The sequence below is a fragment of the Musa acuminata genome, chromosome BXJ1-10 (assembly GCF_036884655.1).
Source record: "Musa acuminata AAA Group cultivar baxijiao chromosome BXJ1-10, Cavendish_Baxijiao_AAA, whole genome shotgun sequence".
Classification (NCBI taxonomy): domain Eukaryota; kingdom Viridiplantae; phylum Streptophyta; class Magnoliopsida; order Zingiberales; family Musaceae; genus Musa; species Musa acuminata.
In genome coordinates this window covers 20,193,756-20,209,440 of record NC_088336.1, presented here as the reverse complement: position 1 = coordinate 20,209,440, position 15,685 = coordinate 20,193,756, and the positions used below count along the sequence as shown (strand labels likewise).

The 15,685-nt window shown below is 37.6% G+C and overlaps 2 protein-coding genes across 4 annotated transcripts; one reads left to right on the top strand and one right to left on the bottom strand.

Annotated features, from left to right (window-relative positions):
* Positions 1-295: 295 nt before the first annotated feature.
* LOC135595397 (protein EXORDIUM-like 7) lies at positions 296-6,732 on the bottom strand. 2 transcript variants are annotated; one of them, XM_065086248.1, is made up of 2 exons: positions 6,312-6,732; positions 296-2,955 (listed from the first exon to the last, which is right to left on the bottom strand). In XM_065086248.1, exon 2 carries the CDS (start codon positions 1,372-1,374, stop codon positions 394-396), a length of 981 nt encoding a protein of 326 aa, XP_064942320.1. In that variant the 5' UTR covers positions 1,375-2,955; positions 6,312-6,732; the 3' UTR covers positions 296-393. The 2 variants fall into 2 exon arrangements, with proteins under 2 accessions (XP_064942320.1, XP_064942321.1); XM_065086249.1 differs by having other exon boundaries at positions 296-2,940.
* Positions 6,733-8,176: 1,444 nt separating this feature from the next.
* LOC104000451 (uncharacterized) lies at positions 8,177-14,664 on the top strand. Of its 2 annotated transcripts, none has more exons than XM_009422502.3 (8): positions 8,177-8,318; positions 8,487-8,616; positions 9,575-9,680; positions 10,563-10,745; positions 12,964-13,440; positions 13,517-13,600; positions 13,688-13,787; positions 14,406-14,664. In XM_009422502.3, the coding sequence occupies exons 2-7, from the start codon at positions 8,569-8,571 to the stop codon at positions 13,753-13,755; spliced, it is 966 nt and encodes a 321-aa protein (XP_009420777.2). In that variant the 5' UTR covers positions 8,177-8,318; positions 8,487-8,568; the 3' UTR covers positions 13,756-13,787; positions 14,406-14,664. The 2 variants fall into 2 exon arrangements, with proteins under 2 accessions (XP_009420777.2, XP_064942319.1); XM_065086247.1 differs by having other exon boundaries at positions 14,422-14,608.
* Positions 14,665-15,685: the final 1,021 nt, after the last annotated feature.

Here is a 15,685-nt window from a genome sequence, read left to right as displayed (position 1 = left end):
AGACGATAACAGTCCATTAAAAGACGATTATTCTGTCGAAGATTGGGTCCGCTTTGTAATCATTCTCTTCCATTTTTTGTTTTTTTTTTCTGGATAATTATTTCAGAATTATGTTTCGAAAATTAACAGTGAATTACTCTGTAAATATGATATGATGCACAAAGGACTTGACATCTCATGCCAAAGAACTGTAGGTTCTAAGTAACTTCAGCTCTGAAATCAATCAAAAGCTGGCTATTTGAATGTAAAACAATCTGCTTTTAGTTAGGGCATTTGTTCTTGAAGAACTTCAAAATGAAAGGTGACAGACTGTGTCTTCTTCTTCCTTTTCTTGTGTGTGTCTGCAGGAGGGATTGAGGCTGTTCCCTCCCTCAACTCAAAGATTACAGCCCTTTAATCCATGGCATTTGGACCAAAACAAGTCATCTTTACAGGGTTCCACACCCACTGCACAAGAAACCTCCTCCCGTTCACTCCATGCAGGTTGTAAGCCTCCCCATCTGATCCCTTGAACACGCTCCCCACGTACCCGCCTCCCGCTCCCGACCCGTAGACTCCGACGCAGAGGTCGGCGATCTCCGCCGGGGCGGCCGGGTCGTCGCCCGCGTACCACGCATTGATCAGCGGATCGCTCGACGTCTCCGCCAGTTCGTGGGCTATCACGCTGATCATGCCGTCGGCGCCCACGTCCCGGTTGGGCGCTCCGAGAGCCCGAACGCCGCCGCTCGCGTTGTGAACCCCCACCATGTATTCCGGCAGCGCGAACGGGTAAGCGCACATCCCCGGGCACTGCGAGCCGCTGTGCCCCACCCACGCGTACGGCACCGTCACGCCGACCACCGCCGGGAAGGTGAAGTAGTGGAAGCCGCAGACCTCCCGGCAGAAGTCCTCCACCTCCACGTCGGGCGAGGTGAGGACCAGGTAGAGCCCGTTGCGCGGGTCCAGCGGCAGCCGCTGCGGGTGGGCGGCGACGGCGGACCTGATGACGGACTGGATGTCGAGGCGGGACAGCGTGGCGCCGTGCGAGTAGGCCGAGTCGTGCAGCTCGCCGGCCAGCACGAAGCTGCCGGTGACGTTGGAGCCGGTTTGGTCGGTGTAGAGGCGGACGGTGCGCCACCAGTCGCCGACGGAGGGGGAAGGAGAAGGGGCGGAGAGGGAGAGCAGGAAGTCCCTGATGATGCCTTGTGGAGCTGCCTCCCAGTGGCCATACCATATGGTGTAGACGTTAACGGGGGAGGTGAGGACAGGCCCCATGTGGTACGCAAGGTCGACCGTCTCTGGGCGAGGCTGCTGCCATGACAAGGCAATGGCAGAGAAGCAAGAGAGCGAGGAGAGGAGGAGAAGACACAGCCTGCTCATCTTTCCCATGGCCATATGTTCTGTGCAGGAAGGTCTTTAACAGGTTTGAATCAACTTTGCCTTTGGCTTTAGAATCTGACATGTCTCGCTTTTGCCATGTATCTATTGCTTCCATGTACCCACGCTCATACAATAATACTTAGCTAAAAAGAAGGCAATTCCCTGTAACATTAATTTAGATTTCCTAAGGGGATAAATACCATGAACTTTGATCACAGCAACTTAAGGAAAGGCTACAATGCATGTGGGGGGGGGGATTCCCATTGCAAGTTCTTTATGAGTGATTCTACTATATAACCGTCCAAGTTTTGACATGAGATCACGCAGTGATTGAAGGCAGGTCACCATACATCATGTGCTATTTAATGATGGAGATGACAGCCATGTGCGTCTGGCCACTGATACATACACTCTCTTCAAGTCAAATCTCTGTTCTAAGAATCAATGCAGAGATAATGTCTAATTCTATTACTTGGCATTGCTCAAACATGTCTACTCTTTCAAAGTCTGTAGCAGTATAATATAGCACATATATTTCCCAAAACATTTACATCACAAACATATTTCTCATTCCTATCAGCATTCATAGAATATATATATATATATGAAAAAAAACTTAATTTTAAAGGACCAAGGAGGAAAATCACTAATTTTGGAAGCATTTTTTACAAGAAAAAATGACACTTTTGTTGTGCAAGAAAATAAAAATAAAAATTTGTTTGTGATATTAAAACTAACAAGAATTTGTAGCAGGAAGAAGTAACAGTGGATGTTCCCACATTGCAGAAATGGTGATCCTGTCATTTAAAGAAGTCAGAGTAATGACACAAACAGGACTATCAAAACCTGGCAGGCCATGATTCAACAAACCAACAGTAATAATGTGGAACACCTCCAGGTTTAGGACTATCTGCAAAAGCTTGCAATCAATACATTCTTTGCTTTACTCTTAAGAAAGCTAGCTAATGAAAGCAAAGGTGGTGGTCAAAGACCCACTCTTAACAGGAAGAAGAGTGAAGAAAGCTATAACCATGCTTTAGTGATTTGTGTGAGATGGAAACTATTACTAAATGTGCTGCCCGCATTCTTGTGGTGCAGAAATCATGGAACCGAGAACTACTATTAAAACAGGCTGTACAATAAGAAAATTAACAATGCTCATCTAAAACCAACATCATCTGAATCAATTTAATCAAAGCTCTGCTTTTATGTTTAATTTCATACACATTTTATTATTTTCCAAATTTACAATATCATTTCTACACTTGCAACTTTACACATAAAAAATGTGTAAATTATGTGTGACCAATGTATATACTACATAAACAATGAGGCACTGATAGAAGAGATGTTGGACTTAACAGTTAAACCAAGCATCAATATTTTTCATATGTTGGTGTGCAATTGCAGTGATTCTACACCTAAATGTTTAGTACTTGCCTTTCACCTCCTTGAATGAGGGAAGTATTCGTAACTGTTAAAACATAAGCTGTGTGACAAAGGCAGAATAGGCAGGTCTCTTGCGATGGCTGATCTTCCAGAAATCTGAAGGAGAGACAAATAGGCCTTCGGCAACAACTCCTGCAACAGCTTATGCTGTTCAAATCATGAAATGATGAATCAAAAAGATGAAAAGAAACAAAATGATTAGTGGACCTTCTTTATTCTTGTAAGCATGCAGAAAAACAGTTCATACATAGCACTTTCTGTCACTTGTCATTATAGCAGTTTAAAGTCAATTCTACAAGCAGCAAGCACATACAGACATCAGCTACAGATAAAGATGAACTCCAGAAACCTTTAAGAATCTCTCTACAGACTTCTGAAGTCCTAACCACTTAAACATAAAGTGCTTGGAAGAATGGCTGCAGAAATAACAAGGCAGCATTCTGAAAACTTGGAGAAAATGCATAGAATTTGGGTGGTGGGAGTGATCCAGCAGAATTCATAAGCAAATGCATCAGATTGGATAGAAGTTACCAAATAAATATTAGATTAACACAGAGTGATGTGAACTTTTGAGAATTTGACAAAAATCTCAAAGGATTAACCAACATAAGCAAATGCAAGAGAAAAACAAGGCTTGCAAAGGATTAACCAAGCATGCAATACATTCTTCTTTTTATTTTAGGCAATATGTCATCCTTGTAGAAGCAAATTATCATTTACTATCCATACGGTACATCGTTCTCAAACATAACCCTTTGATTTCTGCCAGAGTGCAAGCGAACAACAATATTAAGAAATGTCATGCTATGAAAACTAAATGGTCAATCTGATGAAATGTGAAAATATTTATATTTAAAACTTACCTATAATCCGATTACATAAACAAATGGAGCATCGTTTAAGATCAGTACTGCACATGTAACAAAATAAGCCTAAGACAAACACATAAAAGAAATCTATTTTGACAAAACATAGAACAAGTATATTTTTATATAAGGCCATAGATTGACCTTCCTATTGAATGTCAGCATTACCTTAGGGCCCCAAAGCATATAACTAATAGTGGTACTAGTGTTCATCATTTAGTAAAACTCAACAAACGACATTTCCATGAAACAATCTTCATATATTCAGCTTCATACTATGAAGTGAGCTTGAAAAAAAAAAAGCTGTCTGTAAGTGACGAAAGAACCAAGGTTTTCACAGTATGCTGATTAACTTGTGAAACTTACTTCCATCAAAGAGTTAACATAAATTCATAAGACATGGCTAATCAGTTCCCTAAAGCATCTGAAACCTTTATGAAGGTGATGCAAGTCTATAGACAAGATGATCATCCACTGTCCCAAATCTGCAAATTTGACGCTGAAAATCATGTTGACTTCATATTTCAGAAATGTTACTTCTGGATGCCTTAGCCAAATTTCTCTCTCCTTGTTAGTGTACAAGATCATCATGTGTTCATTTTTAAATGTATATCAAAACCTTAAAATTCCCCATTAAACAGTATGATAATGTGTATGAATTTTAATTTTCTTATATCAATATTAGAAACTTGAAGCCTTAAATATTAGTAAAAAATTATGTCACATAGTCACAATTTAGCAACAATGACAGACCTTTTAAATGTTTCAATTTATAAAGAGCTAATAAAATAAACAAATAAATTTATAAGATAATTGCAATATCAGCTATATTATATGGATTGATACATCAAGATGATTAAGAAACAATATGTACAAATACATTGGTATCTTTGATATGAATGGTTGGGGTTACAACAAAAATAAATAACACATTTATATACATAAACAAGCAGAGGTAATCACAGTCAAGGAATAATGATAATGAAAATTTTTCAAATTGACATGGACCTTTTCAAATAAGACATGCAAATGCACCAATTAGATGATGTGATTTAATGAGGATTAGCAATTTGATGAGATAGAAGAGTACCTCAGAATATCTTATTAGTAAGGATTTTAATTTCGAATGATACCGTCCGGTATCGGTACGCGGACCACCCGCTACCGGGCGGTATCAACTTGGTTGCGGCGTGACTGTGGCGAGGGAAGAAGAAGCATCAAGGGAGAAGAGGGAGAAGGCGCTTGAAGAAGAGGCAAAACCTCGACGCTTTCTGATCTGGCACCACCTCCCTCGACAATCTCAATCCATAAGGTAACGGAGAGGCGGCGGCTCGGTTTCTTCTTCGCCACGTTCTTTGCCAAAGGCTGGAGGTGTCTGCGGCCTTCGACGCCTTTGCCGAACGCCACAGATGAGGAGAAGACCGTCTTCTCCTCGTTTGGCACAACGAGGAGAAGAAAAGGAGGCGACGTCGCCGAGGCAGCGTATGCCTCCTTTTTTTTTTTGTTATATTATATATATATACACATGCGTACCGAGTGGTATACCCTAGTATACCGTACAGAGCATTACGAACCTTGCTTATTAGAAATAACAAAAAGTAAATTAATGTCTCTTGCTTTGACTAGAGGTATTGCCCTTGAAAAAGCTCAACGACCAATGCAGTCAACCACAAAAACTTGTTACAAATTGCTTTGTCATTGCCATTTTTGAAGCACAAAAGTCCAAAATTTTGGTAATTGCATCAATACACATCATATGGTGATGGACTACAGAGCACTTCTCAAAATCAGGAAAGCTTATTGGACTATTTGATAAAATTTTATAATAAGTGGCCAAATAGCCAAACCTCTAAGCTAAGAAACAAAAACATATATGAGATAGCAGAAAAACATAAAAGACTATCTTAGGAAAAGTCTAGGAGGAAAAAATGGAAAAACTTTTCTGTAGGAATAATGTTCAGATGAAAGACAGTACTAAAACAACACAAGCCACAAAAAAATATTTTTTTTTTCATAAGCTTTTCTGCAATAACATAATGGTTGCAATTATTATCTAAAGTTAGAAGAATTTGGGAATGTGATAATATAATGTCTTTGGAGTAGAGCTTTTCTGTCAGAAACTTCTTTTAATTCAGGGAAGCATCAAGTATTTGGTGTCTCTGTTGAAAGGGGAAGTATTCAGCTGTTTCAAAATATATTTCAGGTAAATTATTCTACAAAAAATTAAGTTCTAGTTAGCCATTGATTTTGCAATGTCAGCTTCTCTTTTGTTGTTGCTTGCCTACTAATGACTACAGAATTCTAAAAACCTGTGTATTGTCTGTTTAATATGTTTCTCAAAATTCAGCGGTTTCGTTCTTTTCCAGTCAATTCAATCTATTCCGCAATCTATTGCATCCTTGGTTACAGGACAAACTCTTAGAATATGGAATATTGAAATACAGAATCAAACAGAACGATTCCCACCAGATGGACAAAAGAAAATTCCACAGACAAAATTAATAAAGATATCTATTTCACAATCAAATCAATCCACAGACAAAATTAAGGCACACAATTATATTGTTCTTCTTAGATCAAAAGCGGAAGAAGAAGGTATAACAAATTTGCTATTCAAATTCAGTTACTAAGCCTTACCGAAACCAACAAGACACGAGCCCGCGTGCAGAAGGGTCAGTAATCTCGAGAAGGATACTGCCACGGCTATGAATCCGGCGGTTGAGGGGAGGAAAGGCAGACGGAGAGAGCGAGACGCGCGCGCTGGCACTGCGACCGCTTGAGGGAGGTACCGGCGCTGGAGCAGAGGCTACGCACGGCCTCCGACTCCTCGGGGCAGCAAGCGGACACGACGCACTCGGCCAGCGAGCGGTTCAGGTGTCGGCACAGCACCGCCTGCTGCCGCGGGTCCCCGGCACGCCGGTGGCACTGCAAGAGCGCGCGGTGAAGCGAGCCGCAACCCAGCGGCACGGCCACCCCCGTTCCGTCGCCGTCGTCGTCGCCTCCTCGTCCTCCCATGGGATCCACTCAACGGGTAGGGCGCCCGTCGGCCGGTCTATAGTCTGCGCAAACAGCAGCTCAATCGGTTCGGTCCAGAAATCAACATATTTGTAATTAATTATTAGTAAATTTCGTTTTTATTTCTAAATTTATATTTATATTTACTAAGAAATAATTTATAAAGTACAATATATGAACAATAAATTAGATATAGCAAGAAGAAAATAATTATGATATTATTAGGTTAAGCAACTCAGCAGTTTGATTCGTTTCTTGATGAATAAAAGAAACTATCACAAGCTTAATCTCAAGCAGATCAACTTAATCTGCTCGTTTAATCTATTAATTACATGGAGCTCTGTATCGTTTGATTAGAATGTCTATTATAACGTTAAGATTATAGCAAAAGTCAATAGAGTCAATTCTCTTATTTATAGTTTGTAAAAGATGGAGGAGAATAATCTATAGCTGATGCAAAAAAGATGTGACCTTCTTTAGGTATTCTATTCACCACTATGAATATAATCGTATATAGGAATATATGTAGCATAAATCGAAAGATTGTCAAGATTTTGTGATCCCCTTGTCGAACTTATTCCAATTCCAACAACTCGGACTACTTTATATCAAGAGATAAAATATATTATTGATATAAAATCTATTATTGAATTACTTATTCAATGAATATTCTCAATAATATGTATTGAAATCGATTCAAATATTCATGTTCTTTAACATGAGATTTTGAGTATCCATATCTATCATGTTCACCATCAAGTAAATCGTAGTCTATGAATATAATATATATCTAATGTGATATATAAAATATAAAATAAAAGAAATATTAGAATATTTTTATCGATTGATTATGATATATCATATAGGCTCGGATTCGACATCAAATTACTTCGATTTGAATTATCCGAAAGATACCTTTTATATATATATATATATATATATATAATCAAACTTATTTCTTGATTTGGTCTAAGAGGAAAAAACTTATAGCTGCTCATGATTATTTTAATTATTGTAAAAACTATTATCATATTTATATTCATTCATTGTGAAATAAAGATAATAAGATAGGTATTTCTAACTAAAAATAATAAATTAAAATAAAATTTACAAAAGATAAGTGATAAGGATGAGATTAAAATTTAAAAGATTAACGTTAAACGTCAAAATCTTTATTAGTTAAATAGATCGAGATTTAAGGAAAACATAACTTCATTTTAGATAAGAGGATATTTTAATCATTTGAAATAAAAAATATATATATGTAAATATTACGCAGTCTTAGTGGGGACTATCGGCGGAGTATTCCGACTATCCAATAGGGAGGCGGGTACGGGAACGGGTATATCGTCAACAATGGGAAATAATTTTTGCTTCCAAAAGCTCCCATCAGAAGCCGTTGGATCACCCACTGATTTAGCAACGTGGCTCGATCAGATCCGTCGCCATCGTCTTTCCCCCTCTTGGGCGGGCACACACGCGCCTCGGAAACTACAGCACACCCTCGTTTCCCTTTCCTTTGGTGCCATCTCGCCCATCCCCACTCGGTGCGCTTGAGCGGTCGCCATGTACTAGAAGCGACGAAGTGACCGATCTCTCACCGGGAGTTCCTCGCTCTCTCGCAACAAGGTGAGGTGATCCTCGTCGATCATAACCCGTAGCCGATTTGATCTACCTACACCTTTATGCAATTTGCTGTTTGATGTGTTTCTGTTTCTGTCGGATCATGATATGTTTCTCGTTTAATCGGCTGCAATTGATGTGTCCACCGGGTTATTCTTGACGATCGATGATCAGAGACTGCGATCGTGCGTGTGGCAAGTAGGGTGGATCGGAGTCTTCAAGGTGTTGGGATTCGTTTCGGTGGAAGCCGGGAAAGATGTCGAGTGGAGAAGTAAGGAAGGTGTCCCGTCAGGACATACAACTCGTAAGCGGATTTTTCTATGTTTATGTTTGTTCTTCGCTTGTTCTTCGCTTTTGCTCAGTTCCGTTGATCGCAGTAGTTGTGCCTTTTGCGCATCTGATTTGATTTAAGTTGTACATTTATTTGCTTGCATATATATGATGGGTTGAAATTATTCGTCATTAGAATTCGAATAACGATTGAGGGTCTTTACTTGATGACAAATTTGAACAAGAGATGACTGATTGGGAGCTGTAGTTCTTATATCACGTGCTTCGTTTTTTGCAGTTTATGAACTTTTGAAGTATTGGACGAATACAGGTTGTGTGCTTCATTTTCAGTTTATATATTAAATTTGTATGCAATGTTCTGGTTTAAGTTCCTTCTTTGCGTGCAATACATTTCTGGTTTTAGTTAGATTGAAGGAGCATTCAATTACTTAGGTTTAGCAAATACAACAAGTTCTTGTCGCTTGTACCATAGATTGTCTAAGATACACATTTTTGGTGTAATTTGCTGATATAATGAGCTTAGATCATAGTCACTCTGTCTTCATAGTTCCACATTTTCATGTATTCTGAAGGCATACAACTTTGAAGCTTCTTGGAATTTCATGAAGCAACCAAGTCAATGGTATAAGAAGGATTCTTTAAATTGAATGTTTTATGTTTATTGGATACAATACCTGTATGATGCACAACTAATACTATTAAGCTTTTAAACTTTTGCCGAATGCATGAGTGTCAATCTTTCATAATTATGTTTGCCTTACTGGTTTTCCAATTTATGGTTTTGTCTACATTTCTGTTCCTAAGACAACTTGATAGCGATGTACTTCTTTGCAGAAGAACCTAGTTAATAATAAGAGGATATTTCAACATATTTTTTCAGATTTTTTATGCTTGATAATATATTACTCATTTTATCTAATTTTCTGAGGTAAGACAGTGATCTTCTTTTAATTGGTTTTCTGAATTTTCAGGTTCAGAATCTTATTGAACGATGCCTGCAGCTGTATATGGACCAGAAAGAAGTAGTTGAAACTTTATCTTTGCAGGCAAAGATAGAGCCTAGTTTTACTCAACTTGGTAATTTCAGAGTAAATCATCTGCACGTGTCCATTATTTGACCAAAAGCTCTTTTTGAGATTTTTTTCATGTGGATTTGGAGCAATATTCTCAAAAAGTAATACTAGTATCGGTTATTCCTTTGTTCAATATGCAAGCATACCATCAAAGTTAGCTGGCTGATTCACAAGGAAACCAAGATATACGCATAAATGTGAACATTCAATGCTCATAAATACACTTTGGTTGAAGGTTTGGTCTTATATGTTCTAATGTCTTTATATTGAGATCACTGTTTCTGGTGTTTAGATCTAGCAGTTGAAGACCCATTTGATGCACTGGGCTGTCCTTTTGGTTCTGTTAGGTGCATTTGGCTTGAAACTTCTTGGTTTTCTTTTCTTCTTTTCTCAGATGCATCAACAAAGACTGAAAAGAGATGAATATTATTTTTGTGCACTTTGGAACGTAAGTGGTGAATATTATAAAATTTTGTGTTCTAGTGGCATTTTTTTATAATTTTTATCCTTGAGCTGATGTAGAGCCATGAAATTGGAACTGCTAATTTTTATTAATTTATTTTTCTGACATTGTAGATGTTGGTATGTTAGATGTTTTTTCATGCTCATAGACACTAATGTCTCTTAATCTTTGTATGACCTAATTCATATTCTTATCTGAACCAATTTAAACCAACTAATTTATGTAATGACTGCTGCCATGTTTCAGAGTTAGTGAATGGCAGACTGTAAACATTCCTTGAATGTTTCATGACCGAAATGCTGTTGACAATTATTTTATGGCTATTTCCAGGAAACCTGCTGATATGTATTTTAGGAGTTATATACAGTTTATGATGCTTCTAGTTTATGCTTTTAATGATTTTTGTATTTGGTTGATTTACAGTTTGGCAAAAACTTGAGGAGGAAAATCGAGAATTTTTCGAAGCATATCATGTTAGACTGATTCTTAAGAACCAAATATTGGTTTTTAACAGGCTTCTTGAGAAACAGGTTGAGCTGATGCAGGAAGCATGTCCTACTGGAATTGCTACCATATCCCTTCCCAATGGCTCTAATGCTCCTGCTTGTATGTCGATCTCTAATTTTGCTGCTAATACTTTATTGTTTTTGTCACTTATGTGAATGGCCTGGAGCTTGCTATCATAGCAAATAACTCATTGCTATATTGTCTATCACTTTCTTTTAAAATGCCACCATCTAATTCCTTGACTATTTTATCATGCTGTGCTTAACCCTTATTATCCATATAATGGGAAAACCTCATGCTGCTACTGAGTCTCTTTCATCTGTTATATAGAAATTGCATTTCTTGGTGTTTAATGGTGGATGTTGCTAGATACAAAAGGAGAGAGATCAAATATTAATTTTAAGGTTCATTAGGTTTTATGTTTACTGACATATGCCCTCTTTCGATGTGTGGAAAGTAGTGAAGAACATTGTTAATGGGGAAGTATTGGGACTTATGGTCTTCTCAGTTTTCCTGGTAGAAACTCATGTTTTCACTGAATCAGTTTTGGATTATGTAGTTTGAGATATTGTAGCTATACCATTGATGGTTTTTTGGTCAGAGATGCTAGGAAACCTCCTAATAACTTGCTTACAAGATCACCGTAGTAGATACATGGTATCATTTTTTGAATTAGTTGATATTCCATGGTGTGATCCGGTTTGCTTGATTATTAAAGTTTTTGAAAGCTCCGTCTATTGAGGATCAAATAACTGCATATTCCATATGCGGTTAAGTATTTCGTAACCGAATCATACAATAGAATTAAAGTTTTTCTATTAAGAAGAAACTAAGAACTAAAATTCTTCAGATGTATAATTTCCACCTGTTTGTCACTGTTCTTCCTTGATACCTGAGATTAGAGTTAAACTTAAGAAAATCTGACTATAAGCAATTTGGAGTTAGCAGTAGCAGTGTGGGATAGGAAGAGAAGAACAAGAAGTAGGATTGAAATGAAACTAGCTTAAGTGAAGAAAAGACACCTTTCTTGTGCTAAAATGTAACAAAAACAAGACAGATATGTTCCTTTCTAAAAATGTCCTCATAGAATGATTGCCCTTTTATGCTGATCAAAGAAACACCAATTTCTAGCTGAAGTTAAGTGACTATTTAATATCGCTGTTTTTTTTATAGTCACTGTAGGTGGGCCAGAACTGCAAACAGCAATGTGGCATAATTGTGGTTTTGCAATGTATTATTATTTTCTACTTTTTCTGCCAAATATCTGACTAAAGATTATAAACTTCTGATTATAACCACAAGTACAATCATCTGTATGATAGAAGGACCATTGCATGCACAAATTGGCATTCATGATGAAGATGCCTAATGGTGAACCTAGTGTTCCATTGCATCGAGCATCAACCTATGAACTAATATATGAGATTCATCACTATTACATTTGTTCTGTGCATGATGGTCAGGTATTTGGTGCTTAAGTAATGTTGCTTGTTTTTGATGGTGATGATCTTTTTTTACTATGGAAGCCAAGAATATCTACAAAGGAAAAGAAACTAGTGGTTGGTTTGAAGGAACATGATTCTGATAATGAGAACAAAATTGAAAGTGAAGCTTCTCCAAATTGGAGGATGGGGCAATTCTAATTAGCCTCAAGGGATTATTAAATATGTTATTCTTATACATATTTCTTATAGCGCTATGATAAGGAGAGGGTTGTGAGCAGTAGAAAGCAATCAAAGGTGCCATCGTATTTGCATTGGAGGTAAAGAGATTTACCACATGAATCAACCTGAGGTGCCATCACAATAAAGAGATGGTCGAAAAATTTGCATGAGGGCATTGTTATAGCAAAGGTTTAACCATAAAATGTGTTCAGGTGTTACCGTTGAATGATAATATGAAAAAGAGAAATATAGATTGATCAGCTACCCATATTAAGCATCTAAACCAATACTAATTGCATGAGCAAAATTCATAATATGGGTGTGGTGCAGTCATAAGAGTATCAGAGAGAATAGACCCTGTAACACATTGAACCAGCCGTATTTGTTTCACTTGAAAAGTCTGCATAATTGTTGTTACTTCTGGGTGTATCCTAATAATATATGTTGAGGTCTGAAGTCAATCTCAACCAATATTGACATCTCCAGATAGCAAATGCTGATCCAGATGCAAACATGGGATGGATGTGTATTTTCAATTTTTTATTAAAATTTACATTTTTTCTTAAGTCCTGGTAATTTAAACATGTGAAATTGGACCGGCAATGTTTTGGCATGTGACTCTTGAAATATCTGACTCTCATAACTTTTTTCAGTGCATCAAGCTCCATCGTGCTATATGTCTCAGCAAACTTCCACATCATCAAGGCTAGATGACATGCTTTGTGCTGGAGGTTTCACAAGTGCTCTTGTAAATGGTGGGCCATCAGGACATGGAAACTACCTTGGGAATGATTCCGCAATTCTTGCTGGGAGCATGAATGCCTCAACAAGTATGCTATCCACTCCAAACACCAACATGGGAAGGATTCCTGGGATGAACGGAATGATTGTTAAGTCAGAACCTAATTATCCCAACAATTCTGAATTTCCATTCAGTAATGATAACAGCATGTTGGAAGCACACCAACCAATTGGAGATACTTCAGCTGGGTCCTTTGGTAGCTCAGAGTTGAGTGGCCAACCATTACAAGATAATCTCCTCGATATTGATACATCTTCGCTTGGATTTGGTCAGATTCCCCGAAATTTCAGTTTTTCGGATCTAGCAGATGACTTTACTCACTGTTCTGGTATGTTTTGTTTCCCTTTGCATGCTCTTTCTTTCTTCCAAACAATATACTAATGTTGTCTTTTCTCATTTAAAAGATATCCTGGAGAACTATGATCGGTCTCCTTATCTTCCACCTGATTCAAATAACTTATCAGACTCTCCGGCAAGGGAATTTAAAGGTAACTTTGCTGTTTCTTTCTTTCTCTTTTCTTTTTTTTTAATGTTTTTTTTCCACCTCGTGGTGCTTATATTTTCTTTCTGTTTAGAGGAAGACATTAGAAAGCTAGACACCATATCTGAAGGAGTCAGTTACGAGGAATTTGGAAGCGACTGACCTTAATACCTGTTGGTCTGTTTGTTGTCAAGGTAACACTCTACCTCAAGTTGAAATACCTATTCAAGTAAGACCTCTCAACACTTCCCCCCTCAAAAAAAAATGGAAGAAAGCACCACAATATATCAACTTGTGACTTGCACTAACCCATTATTTTATTTTTGTCAAAACCCTTAGACAAGTGCCTATTATTTGTCATATTAAATCATCATGATCTTTTTTTGTGGTTTCTCCTGGAAGTAGAGTATCATCATTATAGGACATTATTTATTTTGAACTCGTACCACAAGCATCAATTTCTTTGTGATCTATGCCGTAGGATTGCACAGTTCTGTACATGCAATCTCATGATGCTTTATAGATGAGACCAATAGATATTAATAGCCGCACTCTCTTCTTCCATGTGCGACATGGACCGCCTCCATCGGGTGCCCTTTTTCCCGAGGCACGGACCCAGAACCACGCAAGCATCTAATAGCGTACATGTTTGATTAGGTGCTTCTCACAATCACAAGCAAGAAATCTTGTCCTTCAGCTGATGCGATTATGGTTGTGGGTTGACGACAGGGGTTACACCATATTCTAATTCTTACACATTCTGCAAATTATGCGGTAGGTTGACTGGGCATCTGTACTCATGGATTTGACAGGTGACTTGTTCCTCAGATTTCAGTGGAGCCTTCTGAAGTCGTCTACCTCCGGTGCGTTCGATAAGATATGCTAATGCTTGCTGCCGTTGGCGCATTCTGCAACAGTCCTTCTATTGAAGCAACAACGGGAGTGGTTTGATTTATTTCATTCTGACCTTTCTAATCGATAGGCACTTTAATTGTTGTGTTCTTCTTCTGTGAAAGACTCGTGTATCAGCTGCTAAATTCCAGTATTACTTTTCCTGTTGGTTTTGTTTGACGTAATGCCCCATCGAAAAAAGTGGTATCAGTCTCAGCCCACCAAATCAGGCCGTTCCTCGTCTACCTGTTTGATCGTTATTTTTGTCAGCTTGTCAACCCAAAGATCTTTGAATTCATCGGTAGATTTGTTTTTTCTATAAACCATGCCATTTTTTTTATTTATCTTTTTTTAATCTCATAAATATAAATTTCTTAATGTACACAACTTTTACTCGAATTGAATTTGATTGTGCCTTCATTTTTTGATGAAGGATTAATTAGGAACTCGATAACCACTTGATCGGAACACTCGTGCAAGTTTATACTTTTGTTAGCTGTTCAATCCGTCGCATCTAATGTGGCCTTTTTTCTCGTGCAAATAGATCCGTCAACCCGTTTATATCATCCGAAAAAATAGAAATAGTGATTCCCTAAGATAAAAGATATTTGAATTTATATTCCTGGAGGTCACACCTGAATTGGGATTAGAGGCCGAGATTGAGGCCATGTGAGGTGAGGGTAGGGCAGCAACAAAGGGTTTCAAGGTACACTGATACACCTATTCGGCTATTCCATACTTACGGATCCGCTTTTCTGGATCCATCAACCCGATTACTGATAAATATATGAGAGAGGCAAAATGATTCACGAACTAAAACACTAATTGTAAAACCTACCATAAACTCAGAAAGATAGGAGATTTCTCTTTCAGTTTATTTCTTACATCATAAGGTCTACTTTATCTTGTTTTTTACAAAAGAAAATATTTCATTCCACATCAATTTGAATACCAAACTTTTTAATCAAGCGAATTCTAATCATCTAGTATATATATATATATAATATTTTACTTTTAATTCCACCCATACCTTGCATGCATGATTAAAGTAGGATGTCACATTTCAATTTTTTTTATTACTATTAATAAGAGTATAACGGGAAGTAGGTAATCTTAAAATTAAATGAAGATGTAAATAAAATAAAAGTGTAATATTAAATGTTGAGATACGTAAGTATAAATTTAATTCACTATAAAATAA